We start from the raw sequence: 14,983 nt of genomic DNA, 5'->3' as shown, positions 1-14,983 counted from the left end.
GGATGTTCTCATACTTAAAAATGCAGCAGTCTATTACAAGTGTTTTGGGTATTTGCTCCAAAGTTGTCCTATAATGGTGTCCATGCATCTCCTCGTATTTCTCCCATGTGTACAATAAACTAGTTTATTTTCCACAAGGCGCGTCTATTGCTGACTCAACATGAAGTCAACTGTGTAAATTGCGAGCATGCTGCTGTAACAAAACAACACCGATAGAGTCAATAAATTTATCTGATATACTGCCATACTGTTTGCATAGGTATAACACTTATAGCTTAAGATCAGGGGATGCTTTGAGAATAATTGTCAATTTCTGTCTATGTGAAGCCCTTTGAGACTGCTTGTGATTTAGGGCTATACAAATAAACTTGACTTGACTTGACTTATCAACAGCTAAACTCACTCATTGGCCACAAAATTAGTTATGATTGCTTCATGTAATGAAATCCTATACAAGGAATTTTCTAAAGATAACAAGTCTAAGTTTTGATTGAAACTTTCAGAAAGGCCCCATTTTTATTGTGTTTGTAGCTTGCTGTGGCACCAAACTGTTGTGCACCACTGCAAACTACAAACACAATAAAATGAAGTGGTGCTTTGAGACACAAGTGACCCTGACTTGGGCAGTGAACTCAACTTAGCTCTCTTGACAACAAAAAGACGTTTAGCACAATAAGTCTTAAGAAAATAGGCTTCAAGCTGTTTGATGCCACTTTCAGATAAGCTTTACAGTCAAACTAACATAAACTAAGGAAAATTACAAGTTGTGTATTCAAAACAACCACATACAAGCAATACAGCTATATTCACAAGCAGTTTTCACTGAACAAAGAGTAATATTGTTATTGTATTGTTATCAAGATATTATTATGTTCCATTTACGTTTACATTCCGGTGTACGTTCTTAGGAAGACTGTATTAAGTGAGTTCACAAAACCGTGATCTATTGAGGAAGCGTTAATATGTATATATGTATATTAATAAGGCAACCCTTCCGACGTGACTATCATCCAAAATATTACGAGTCTCATTCTAAGACTTTTAAAGGATTACCACATGCCTACATTTGAGCACATATATGTATTTGGTGATAAGGGATTATGTTTTACATAAGTAGAGTTGTCATAAAAGTCACACAGGAGGCTCACGGGCAGGCTGCATTGTCATTGAACTGGTAATGTCTATTCCCCTCTCCTCCTTTGTTCAAGGAAGAACATGAAACCTGACAGTAGTTGTGATATCTAAACTATGGGACGACTTGACTAGGCCATCCGGCATGATTATAGCACAATAGACCGGTAAACCAGTCTGAAATGAACAGTGTGTGCAACATCACAGGGATTACATGAAGCGGCCCTAAATGTCCAACGCGGCTCCAAACAGAGTTTGTCATTGCTTTGATACTTAATTGGCATAAACATTTTTTCCAGGAAATCAGATGTCATTGATGAGTGCACATTTAGTCCTATAAAACACTCACTAATCAAATTCTGGAAAATTAATTTTGACAAGTCCACCTTGTCCAGTGGTAAAAAAAATAACACTTCTGCCACAGTGTCGATCAAAATTGTGCATTATCATCCTAGTGAAATGTATATTTTTATAAAGCTCTTGTACTGAATATCATTAGATTACAAAAGGGTACCTAATCAATAAGTATTGTTACACTTAATTTGTACATTGTAGCATAAACGGTACTTACAATTAGCGCGTGTTCTCTGCCCATTGTGATGACTGTCTGGTTGATAATTCCCAGCAAAGAAACCACAATGTCTTGGACGTGCTGAAATGTTTCCCCCTGAAAAAAGAGCCAGGCAAAAGAAAGAAAAAAACAGATGAGGATAAACAAGAAACAAGGAGCTCAGGTGCACATTAAAACTTTGCAAAATAATAATAATACAGCCACACAAAGTTTTCAAAGGTCAATTAATAACACGATAGTCTTCACCATACAGAAAATGAGCATCAGTGAAGTTTAACTGTCATTTTTCAAGTGGACTTTTCTGCAGAATGCGTGCGTGTGCGCGCGTGTTTGTGTGTGTGTGAATGCGCGTGCGTGTGTGTGCGCATGTGTCTCATTGGATGCATGCGTGTGTGTGGAAAACAAATTTCTTCTTTTTTTTATCCCTTTGAGGATACTTTTCTCATTTGAAAGAGGTTGAGGCCTATTCAAGGCTTTCAGATTCGCATTCTACATTCCTGAAGTGTCATTCCCAAACCTGGAACTGAAATGTTATTTAAATACTGAAGTATGAAATTGGAAGAACTGGGACGAACTTTTCCTTCTGGTACTGCTCGAGGCATTGCTTAAAAGACAACATCATTGCATCGAAGGAAAAAAAAATAGTGATACGATGATAGAAATGATTCATCTTTTAAAAACAAACTCAAGGAAATTTCAAAGAATAGTTCATCGGCTGTGAGGTAATTTTGCATTTGCAGGAATTAAGACAACTCTTGTCTTAATTTAAAAAGTGCAAATATGTGATCAAATAATGCATTGGTCATTTCACAAGTGGAGAGATTCAACATTTCTAAGCATGTATGATTTTTATAAAACCATGTTGTCATAATCTGTGCCTTTGCTGATCAGCCATTCTGAAAAACCTGGAGGGAGGACCAAATAGAAACAAGTGCCAAGGTCCCAAAATAACAGATGTTATCTTGCAAAGTTTAAATCAAGACAACAAAGAAATATGGAAATTGTCCTTTTTCTTAAAAGGTTGCTCATAAATGCCCCCCCCCACACACACACACACCAAGCTGTGAATTTCATTCCTTCTATCAATACCTCACTCACTCTTGCTCTCTCTGTGGGTTGGCAAAGCATCTTAAACACGCACCACCCAGAGAGGCGGAGAGGAGAGGAGGAAAAAAAAACCGACGCTGGGTGCAACGTAAGGGGTTCTGAAGCAACATCACTCCTATCACCTCTTTGCCTTTTCCTCCCGGTTGCCATGGTTATTATGCTAATAAACCAAAACAAGGTAAGAAAATAGATGGGGCACAGAAAATGGATGAATGGAAACAAACAGCAACTTGTATTCAAGGAAAAAGAAAAACATCAATCCGAACATGGATGTGCCTTTGATTTGATTGCACCCTACGGTGTGTTCATTACATCTAAGGATTAAGTTAAACCAACCAATTATCTGTCATGAATAATTGCTTCAAACAAGAGCAAGAATTATTGTTTATCGTGTCATCTCGTCCTTGTTTAACAGTCCAGAACTAATATACAGCTGGAGACCAAGGATTTATTAATTCCAACAAGGAGCGCCAAACATTCAAGAACGACAAACAATTATTTGCTTGACTGATTATATATATATGTATAAATATATATATATATATATATATATATATATATATATATATATATATATATTTTTTTTTTTTTCTTAGTTTTTTTTTTCTGGCACACACTGCAGTACGGATTCATAATACCAACACACGCGTGGGATCGTACCGTCTCAACATAGATAATGCACACTGTTGGTCAAAAACTACAGAAATGTATTCATTCAACAAATTGTTTGTAGAACTGAGACGCTTCTTAATGTGTCCTGCTTCTCCCTCTTTGGTTAGTGAGACAAAAGAGGCCAAAACACATTAGCAAGAACAAACCCCAATGCCAATGAAGTTCGACATTGTAGAAAATGTAAATACAAACAGAATGCAAGGATTTGAAAATCATTTTCAACAATTAGCAAATTTAAATAACTGGTAAATTTGAGGAATGGAAAAACACCATTTTGGAATACTCAACATGTGAGTTTCATAACTGGGTGTAAAAAGAGCAATCCCAAAAGGCTTAGATGTTCAGAATGATGGCCGCCCTTCAATGAACAAATAGACCTGCAAATATTTTAACAGGTTGAGAGCACTTTTCAAAGAACAACTGCAATCTGTTTTATACACGGCCCAATTTCAAAGGAATTGGAGTTTGTGTTTCAAAACAATATTTTTATACATCATTTATTGTATAATATGGAATAGGTGTTCTAATCAAGGGGCCAATGAAAGTTTGCTGCTTAACAGCACTGTTTTTCATTTTGACCTTCCCCAAAATTAATGAAAACCATGAGTTGTAGCTTTTATAGTAAAAAAATATGAGTGTATTTGTACATTTTCACACTGTGCCACCCTCCACTTTCACTTTACCCTCAAGCCAATAAAAATCCTCATCACCATTAATTACATGTCTTGTCTTCCCCTTCAGTGTATGTTTGCTTCATTAGTGCAATGCACATGAATAGAACTGGAGAAGCAAAACCTTTCCTTTTTAAAAGAGTCGACAGGTAGTCAAAAAATCACCAGAGCAATTAAAAATAAACGATGCAATGTGTATGAGGTTGCCGCAAAACATATAATTCTAATGGGCCCTGCTGCACTGAGCGACTTGATGATTAAGGACAGATAGTCCTCGGGTGTGTTGCTGAGCGGTGAGGTCAAACTGAGCTAATGATGCTGACGAACAAAGGACAAGAAGTGTTTTGCTAGTTCCGGGTGCTCATGCAGTGACTTCAATTTCAAGCAACTGTTACACCCAAATGTGAAAATAAAATCCACCTTCAGATGTGTGTGTTACTTAATGGTGTCTTCCTTGGTGGACACATAAACCCTCTTCAAAAAACTACAGGGTTAATCATTTGTCATTTTGGTGTGAACCTGATAACCGACTAAACGACCGCCTCTCTAACTATGTACATAAACCTTTTACCTTAAACCTACCGCTCTGATAATCACACAATTTAGTTTGAGCCTGAATTGCCTTCCCAATCAAAGTAAGCAAAGGCCAGATTATTGGATGTCTTTATGATATCATGACCAATTACAAGGTCGTGTGGTGTTAGGTGTAGTGAGAGTGATTTTCTTCCCCATTGTGTTCAGAAAATGATTGGGGTTGATATTCTTAACACTTTAGGCATCAGAATTTCAAATAAAATACTCAAAAGGTGCAGTTTTGCTACCTTGGCACTCAAAGGGTTGATTGTAAAACATGTTAATTGTTTTTCTCCAACAATAACTGTTTCAGGTGAAAGTCTAGACCCAAAAATGGACTATAAACTATAGGTGAAGGTGTTGAAGAATGTCCCTTCCATGTTTTTTCTGTGACTCTTCCAGTCTGTAGTGCTATTCTACATTTTGACTCTAACCTCAGTGGCTACTTCCTTCTGAGAACATCCAGTTTGATCAGTTGCTAGGTGTCGTTTTGGTCTCAAAATGAGAGCAGCGTAATGAAGAGGAAATTTTAAATGCCAATTATAATTGGAGAAGATTATTTACTGGTCAATTCATGGACCAAACCTTTCTTGTCCCTCTTAGAACAGTAGGTAGAGCAAAGTGTACTAAATCATTCAATAGGTGGACATGGGCCTTCAATTTTAGAGAAGATTCCTCTGATTTCACGTGCATTTTTGGTTTGAATTAAAATTCTACCCAAAAGCAGAATATATCGTGTTTGTAAGTACTGATGTGTGCGCTTGACTTTGACCAAGCCACAGACTCTGCTTTGGGGGAGCAGACTAAAAATCGTCAGTGTTGACATCAGAGTAGTGCACGGTCATCTCAATACAGTACACAGTATACACTCTAAGAGCAATGCATACACACATTTTTCTCTTAAGTCAGATGCGGGATCACTAACAGTGTGAAGGTGTTAGAAATCATGTTACAGGACAACACAACATAATGACTTTGACAACTTTGTCACCCGGGTGCTGGATCTCATCAAATTATATGTTTGCAGTGTTTGTGTAGGTGGCTCACCACATTGTCTTTGCTCAGGACCTCCAGAATGTTGTTGAGCAACTCTAGACTTTTTCTCCTCTCATCATGACGCCCGTCCGCCATGGTGACCAAAGCTCTGCTCAGCTCACGCAGCATCATTGGCAACAAGATGTCTCGACATTCTGAGAAAAAACACATCCAAACGGAAGGTTTAATTGCAAATTACTGAAAAAGTTCATTTACTAACTTTGGGCGAAGATATTAAAAACAAAAGGACTTTTAGCAAAGATCCTCAAGACTTGTCTAAATGTTCTTTTTAGGTTAAATAATGCTTCAACTGACACCTGTGCTCAACCTGAGGGCATAGATAGAAGGGAAACCAATGAGAAATGATGCAACCATCTTAAATTTCTTATTTAACCCTCGCCTGAGAATGTATGATATTAATCAAACGTCTATTGCGGTTCCATGCATGTCTGCTGCTGTCAGACCCATAGCCATCACATCAATCACGATAATGTCGTTGCCTTCTCCTTTGCACTGATTAATCCAAATCTTTTGTTTGTTCATTTGTTACCTTGGCCTCTAACACACTTCATCATCACAATTAAGTCCATTAAAAAGTGAGGAAGCATCTAATTAGAGACCTTTTACAGACCTCATTGACGCTTAAAAGATGCCTTGATATTGTTTTTCTGATATTTGTAGCAAATATGTGAGCCGGCGAAGACAGATTGCCATGAATTGATTTAAAATGATTCATGTTTCAATCTCTCTGTCCTCACATAAAAGCATAATTTTTCAAGTTTATGAGATGAAAGCATTGTTTTTGAATTGACAGGACATTTACTCTACTTACTTTAAAAGGACTTGAGCTCATTTTTCTTCTTACAATTTACACCAGCTGCTGAGCCACTCTACAGTGTTTATGTAAATAAACACGGTGTCTGGTTTGGAGATGTTCCAAAGAAATGCTGCCAAATCACTAATAAACAGCATTTGAAGCTTTATGGTAGTTAAGTCAGAAATGAGCTGGAAGCAGATGAAGCCAATTAAAGGATTAACCATTGTCGTTTTAATCCATTTTGGAAGGGGTCATGAATCACTCATATTTAATTTGATACAAATATCTCATGATCCAGCTCCGCCAGGGTCGGGTGTTAGCATGAAGGCTACCCCACTGGAAAAAAGCAAAGCAAAATCTTCCTGTCTCAGTTTGATTATATGAACATAGAACATTTATACTGTAATTCAAACATGTTTCCACACAATTATCATGGAACAATACTGTAGTTTTTAAGAAGCCAAAAAAGCCAGACTCTTTCAGTAGGTTCTCTATTATTGCAGCAATCAAGCTTAATGCTCACTTATAAGTATGTTTCATGTTACGATAGAATGTGGATAGAATCACAACTGAGAATGTGGTGAGAGGTGTGTACAGCTCCCACTATTTTAGTACTATCAATATCTGCAAACACAAAGCTAGCACAGAAGGAAAATCAGTATAACTATGAAGCTGATTTGAAAATGCAACATTTTGAAAACAATTTCAGCTTTCATGAACGTCATTCACAACAACGACAACACAATCTTCAGATATCTTCTCAAAACACCACTAATATTCCTACTACTAATATTAATTATAATGAAATTCCCAATTAAAAATGATGAATTTGGACAAAAATCCTCAGTCGCATTCAACAACATCTACCGTTTTTTTCCGTGTATAGTGCGCAATATTTTACTAATTTATTGTCCTAAAATCTGGGGTGCGTATTATACATGGGTACAAAGAAAAAAATTTTTAATATTTTTTTTTTTTAATATATTTTTTTTTTTTTTTTTTTTTTTTAAATAAAGTCATGGTACAACAAAACCAACAACAGGACTGACCGACAAAGTCGTGGAACAAAAAGACAGGGTGACATTACCAAAGACAGGAACAGAATGACAGTAACACATGCAATGATCCAACGGTGAGCGAGGGGCAGACAGGACTTAAATACAAAACACGTTACATCGATTGAGGTGACACAGGAAGAGCGGGGTGACACGAACAGAAACTATGGCAACCTAGACACATAGCAAAACTGGGGACGAGACATGACAAATCTCCCCCGAAATAAAACTCACCTTTCTTCTTGTTTGTTGTCAATCGCGCATCGCATTCAGCCATCCTGCCCAACACACTTAGTAAAATTCATAATTGACGACACATCGTTTGATGCGATGGTGCAATCGATGGTGTGTTATTGTCAAATATTGTTTGTTTTTTAATCTCCATCGCGGACCGGACGTCATACGGAGGCCGCCATTACAGATGCGCAGAACGGTTGCGCAAGACACGTCAGCTATATAAAGAGCGAGAGTTCAGTTCTCCACCTATTAGTTTCAATTCACAGTTTAATTAGCAGTTTCAATCAGCAAATAACAAAATGCGTATTACAGGTAATATTTTATTTCACAACACTTTGCCTTGTTCCTTTCGTCTCTGCTGTTCATTTCAAACACGCTCCATACGACCGCAATGCTCTTGTATCAGACGCTCGCTCGATCACCTGCTAGTTTGCCGTCTGTCACAATGTACCCTACACAAATCCGAAACATTTGTTGCGGCTCCGAGTCACGACGAGGGGCAAGTTTTGGTTTCCAAGGGTGTTTTTATTCCTCTTCAACGTCTCTCCCATACAGAGCCGCCGTATGCGCACGGAGCGCGGTGGTGCGTTTAGGGGCAGTCGGAGAAATCAACGCCAACAAAAAAATGACATCCAGCCTAGTTAAGACCATACCAAAGACTTTAAAAATGGGACCCATTGCCTCCCTGCGTGTGTGACGATCTTTGGGACTTAAAAAAAAAAAAAAAAAAAAAAATTAAAAATTTTTTTTTAAAAAATTCATAAAAATTGGGTGCGTATTATACATGGGTACAAGCTTTTTTCCAGCATCAGCATGCCATTGTTAGGGGTGCGTACTATACATGGGGGCGCACTATACATGGAAAAAAACGGTAACTGCAAAATGATCTCTCTCATCCAAGTTGCTGGTTTCTACAAAATGGAGCCACCCACACAGACCCCTTCATCTTCTCCTTGTAGACGCAGGTATAGAATCTTGATATGTGTGTATATCCATTAAAAGCCCATCTAGGCTAATGCTTGTTAGGTCCATTTTTAACCAAGCTGAGACTGCTTGCTTCCCACCCCTTGGGAACAGAGAGTGTGCGTCACAAGAGGGCCTCTATGCCTCCCAGCAACAATCACATCTAACATTAAAAGCAAGAAAAGAGACAGAGAGAGTAAAAATTAAATACTATAGGGTGTGATTACTTGAAAATCCTTCTTGAGAACAGTTTAAGTTTACTAAAATCGATAAGAGTGAAATATTTTATTCTTCTTGCAGAAAATAAGCACTGGCCTATAGTAACCTGCTGAAGTGCAAAACAATTACATTGATATAAAGATACAAAAAAGCTTAAATACATCAAATTTCTGCTTTATAAATTGTTGATTCATTCTTCCATTCTTTATTTATAGTGTTTGTCCTCACTCAGGCTGTGGAAGAGCAGAAGCCAAGTCCTGCTGGCTTTAGGCAAGAGTAAAACTACATCCTGGAAGGGTCCCAAGTCAAAGAAACATCATTTATAGACTAGTGTACACAAACAGCCACTCGGGCGCATATCCATACCTTTTGGAGTCTTTATTTGAACTACTATGCATGTTTGTGGAATGTTGGAAGGAACTGGAGCACCCGCAGAAAAGCCATGCAAACTGCACTCAGACAGGCCAAAGGCATGATTCCAACCTTTGTTATTCCAATGTTATTCATTTATGTATTCTTTTTTATCATGTTGTTAAAGCTGTTTCATAATCTAATCCTAACCCTGGACTGATCGCTATCTAATGGTAATACATTTTATTTCCATCCCATCCATTTTCTGAACCGCTTAATCCCCACGGGGGTCGCGGGCGCGCTGGAGCCTATCCCAGCCATCAACGGGCAGTAGGCGGGGGACACCCTGAACCGGTTGGCAGCCAATCGCAGAGCACACAGAGACAAAAAACCATTCGCACTCACACCTAGGGACAATTTGTAGCGGTCAATGAGCCTACCAAGCATGTTTTTGGGATGTGGGAGGAAACCGGAGTGCCCGGAGAAAACCTACGCGGGCCCGGGGAGATCACGCAAACTCCACACAGGGAGGGCCGGAGGTGGAATCGAACCCGCACCCTCCTAACTGTAGGGCGGACGTGCTACCCACTGCGACACCGAGCCGCGCTATAAATTTTATTTATCTTATAAAAAACAATTATATGTTAATTTATCTGATCTGAGGCAACACTGTACAGCCGATTAAAAGGGCGCAATCCATGAACACAACTATAATATGAATCAAATTTAAAGATGGGAAACATTATCTGATCGATAGCCTCCAGAGCAGAAAGATAAAAAGGGCAGAAATAATAGTCTGATGAGATGAAAAAAAATATAGTGAGGCTAAAAAGGAGCATGCCCAATCCATTCGTTCTGATCAATAAGGGTAGAGGGCAGTCTTTGTTTTATTAGGGACACACTTGATACATCTGTCAAAAAGAAAGGAACAAATCATCTTTCTTGCACTTGTGATGAAGATAACAAAGGCTTGTGTGGCACAGCGGAATTTTCTGTGCAAGCATGACAATTAATCCATCTGCCTTCTGGGGAAGAGCTATAGATTATTCATTAATCAACCCTCTTGAGAATTTCTTTCCCTGGTGAAATCTAGAGGCACCGTTGCAACATGTTCATAATTCAACAAAATAAACTCAGGTGATATTTCCTAAATGACAGAACCAGTTTAGATCTGGATTTAGCTGAGAGGATTTGCTCGCAATTTGACGCCACAAAAGCTTTTTTGTTTTTTATTGGTTCAGGAGCCACTCTGAAAACATAAATAAAATCTAGACTGAAGTGTTAAAGTGCCTGAGGATTGACGAGTGCATTTGCAAAAGTTACACTTTAGAAATATTAATCAGAATGGTGTGAGGAACATAGTGTTTCTGAAAGGTCTTGACACTTCTGGTTTTGTAGCCGCAGTACATTTCAAGTATTACTTGGGCTTCTTTTTGTGTGATCTGACTCAAACTAATGACTCTGTCAGTCAGCATACATAAAAGTGCTTCCGATGTGCAAAAGGAGGACAAGCAAAAGTGGAAGAGCCCATTTGAGTAGGGGTGTAGTAGTCTGTCCAATCACAAGTTGATAGAGAATGGTTCTTCCTATTCCATTGCGGATGTTCCCATCAAAGCACATCTCATAGTTTCAAGTCCAACTGTAGATGACCAAGTCCATCTTTGACAGAAATCTCCTTCAATGTTTTCTGTATAGTCTTTTGAGTGATTGATAAAGTAGTGGTTCAAAGAGGCAGCTTGCCTAATCCAGGCATGACATAAATTCCTGCAAAATATGCTCGACACAATCTGATGCAAGGCTAAAAAGCAAAAAAATATGGAAAGATAATGGGTGGAGTTTCTAAAAGTTCCTTTCACAATACAACGAGAGCAGCCTGTCGAATCACCTAATTCGGATTCAGGGCCAATCGCTTCTCTTGTTTGACTGTCTCTCTATCTACTTTAAAGCCTTGCATAGTTTAGAACACTCTGGTTACATTTACTGAGGAACTTAAATAACCCCCATACACCCCAAAAACATGCTTCTTAAACACACGAAATTGAAAGCGCGTGTGACCAAAGTCAACTGGGATTGGGGCAAATTGACCCAAACGAGGATAGAATGTATATAAAAGAGATCTTTCTGAGACAAAAAAAGTTTGCACACGTCACTCGAGGGTATCCAATTACGCGTGTGGCTTGACGTCAACCAAATGATATGTGTATGTAACCAGAGTGCTTTGTCTTACAAGATTGGAGTGCCCTCCCACTCCGGAGTGTACGGAGGCAGTCTACGCAGGCACAGGGAGAACAGGCAAACTCCACACAGGAAGGCCGGAGCCAAAATACAACCCTGCACCTTAGGACCTTGATGTGAACGTGCTAACCAGTTTTCCACCGTGATGTCATCATTCATACATTATAAATCCATCCATCCATCCATCCATCCATTTTCTGAACCGCTTAGTCCCCACGGGGGTCGCGGGCGTGCTGGAGCCTATCCCAGGCGTCATCGGGCAGTAGGCGGGGGACACCCTGAACCGGTTGCCAGCCAATCGCAGGGCACACAGAGACAAACAACCATTTGCACTCGCACTCATACCTAGGGACAATTTGGAGTCTTCAATCGGCCTACCAAGCATGTTTTTGGGATGTGGGAGGAAACCGGAGTGCCCGGGGAGAACATGCAAACTCCACACAGGGAGGGCCGGAGGTGGAATCGAACCCGCACCCTCCTGACTGTGAGGCGGACGTGCTACCCAGTGTTCCACCGAGCCGCCTACATTATAAATCAATAATTGAATTTTAACAGTTTCTCTTAAATTTGTAATAATCTATTAATTTAGTTCAACATCTTGATTTTAAGGCATATTTCAGCCTGACACAAAATGCTGTCATGTTGGCTTGCTTGAGCTACACGGTGACCCTAGGGGCTTTTACTCGGTCGGGTAGGAACACCACCTACGCTGGTGTGCTCCTTCAAGGTCACGTAGTTAAAGCGATTGTTTTTCAAGTGATTGTGCTTTCAAGTAGAGTACCACTGTAGCTGACCATATAATGTACACTGGCAATCCTGAAAATATGTCACTAAATAAAAACTTATTCTTGGTCCAATCCACTCCAAATGACTATCAACTGGCTTTGCAATACTTATACCTCACCTTTGCCTTTTTATTAGTCTTTAAGCTATCTTGTAAATACTTGCACTGTTCGTTTCTATTGACCAACCACAGCATAATGCACTACACAAACGCTTACTGAATTGTATTGTTAATAGTTCATCATTCCCAAGCAGGGTATCCTAGTGTAAAAATCTCTAAACATGTTAACATAAAGATATGATGTAGGATGAACATATTTTCATGAACCTTTGTTCTTGTTTTTCATCTGTTATGTCCATCTATATTTTGGTAAGTAGATAACTTATGATATAGAAGTGCTTCTGGATATTGGAAAAGCGCACCATAAGCTTTCTTTGACTTCCTGGACTTTAGCTTTCTGCTGTGGCCGGAACTCCAGCAACCAAAACTAGTATCCTGCTAAAGAACCAAGCAAAAGATTACAAAGTAGCTATCAGCAGACATATCCTAATCTAAGGGCTACAGTTACTCGACCACACTACCTAGTTTGCTGCTAGCCAATGTGTGGTCACTCAACAATAAGATGGATGAGCTGAGAGCCAAGGAAACACCTCACTATGAAATCAGCGATGCTGTGCTTGGATTTTTATTCAAAATTGGATCACTAACAGTGCATCAAAGTCTGCGACCCACTCAGTCTACTGCTGAGAGTGCACAGCATGCCTCAGGTAACAAAGATCTGCTATTACAGATGGGTGTGGACGGTGATGCACATTTAAAAATAATCTCCCAATGAACCACCATCACATCTCAATTCCAACAAAGGAAAAAGACATACTGGACTAAGTATAATGTCAAGTGAAGGATGTGTCCAATTTGCAAAGTCCATTCAACTTGATGAGCATTATGTTGTTTGTGATCTTTGCCAGCCAAAGCAGATTCCTAATTTTACACTACATGATCAGATCCTTTACACACAGACATCTTTAACCTGTCCCTCTTGGATAACATTTGTTCATTTGTCTGTGCCCACCTCTTTCAAATACTCAAAGTGCCACTCCCCAAGAGAGGAAAAAATTGTGCGAATACCCCCCTCCCCACATTGCACTCAGAACAGTTGTGACTAAGTGCTTTGGGAAATTACTCACATGTATTGTATACAGAAAACAGTCCTGGACCTTTGACGATCATTATCCATGCAGCCCTCACACATACACATGTTGCAAGCACAATACAGTGTGTTGGAATGCTGTTTATTGACTACAACTCAGCATTCAACACGGTCATCCCAAGCAGACCAACTGTGAAGCTGCTTACCCTCTGACTGACATCCCTCCACTGCAAATGAGAGCTGGATTCTCTCACAGAGACCTCCAAAAGTCAGAGTTGGCACCAGAATCTCAGCTCAGGCAAAAGGACAGTGAGCACGGGAACCCCCTTGAGCTATGTGCTCAGCTCTCTCTTAAACACCCATGACTCAGCTGGTGTCCTCTTGCCATGAGAATAGTCTCGAAATGCGGACTAGACTAAAGAAATCATTATCGACCCAAGGCAGAGGAAAAACAGATCGCACCATCAATGGGAGTCAGGCGAGAGTGACTTCAAACTGCTTGGTACTTCCCAATTAGTGATAACCTTACGTAGACCCACAACACCCAGGATATCATCAGGGAGGATCAACATTAATTGTTAGCACAGTGAGATAACTCAGCATACACCCAAACTTTTCATCGATTTCCACAGAGAAACAGTTTATAAACATTCAGGACAGGAAGACTCTCCAAGCGTGTCATTAAAAGTGCAAAGCACATCCGTGGTGTAGCACTCACACCACTACATCACATTTATGACAGCTGTGCCACAAAGAGGTCACAGAGCATTATCAGAACACACCACACCACAAAACAAACTTTTTACAGGTCTTCCAACTGGCAGTCGCTCCAGGCAAGTCACAGAACAAGACTAAAAATACAGCTTCTACTAACAGGCTAGCAGACTCAAAGGACAAAATCTAGAGCCGGCAACCACCCTGTTGAATGCCTACATCTTTGGATAATGTATGCACTAATACTCTTATTATAATATATTATATTATAGTTTCAGCAGTTGCATATATATATATATATATATATATATATATATATATATATATATATATATATATATAATCAGTCATATTATATATATACGTATATACGGTATATACATATATATACACACACACACACACACATACATACTATATTTGAGTTTTAGAGATAGCAAAAGCCAAAAAGACAATTAGTTTTACGATTACTGGAAGAAGACGAAATACTTTCCACTTCACAGACTTAAACCGGGTTTGTATGATTTATGGTCGTCACGGACATACGGCTCAAGTGTATTTGAATCTGCTTTTGCTAGTCAAACTGTGTGGGCAGAAGTTGAGGCACAAAGGGGCTCTTACTTAATCACAGAAGTGTTTGGGGAATTACATAAATCGAGGCCATCAGAGTGTGTCTGAAAGTAAGTTGTGTATAAGCG

The 14,983-nt window shown here is 39.3% G+C and overlaps 1 protein-coding gene across 2 annotated transcripts in view; it reads right to left on the bottom strand.

Moving 5' to 3' along the window:
- Positions 1-14,983, bottom strand: part of LOC133150533 (dedicator of cytokinesis protein 2-like) — an 89,185-nt gene that overhangs the window by 39,926 nt on the left and 34,276 nt on the right. For both annotated transcript variants that reach the window (XM_061273115.1, XM_061273124.1), the window contains exons 25-26: positions 5,773-5,915; positions 1,703-1,798 (exon numbers count right to left, since the gene is read on the bottom strand). In XM_061273115.1, the coding sequence (XP_061129099.1) occupies positions 1,703-1,798; positions 5,773-5,915 (239 nt within the window). The remainder of the gene's footprint in view (positions 1-1,702; positions 1,799-5,772; positions 5,916-14,983) is intronic.

This window comes from Syngnathus typhle, linkage group LG1 (assembly GCF_033458585.1).
Source record: "Syngnathus typhle isolate RoL2023-S1 ecotype Sweden linkage group LG1, RoL_Styp_1.0, whole genome shotgun sequence".
In the NCBI taxonomy this organism is placed as follows: Eukaryota; Metazoa; Chordata; class Actinopteri; order Syngnathiformes; family Syngnathidae; genus Syngnathus; species Syngnathus typhle.
The sequence above is the reverse complement of the archived record's forward strand: the minus strand, read 5'-3'. Positions and strand labels throughout refer to the sequence as shown.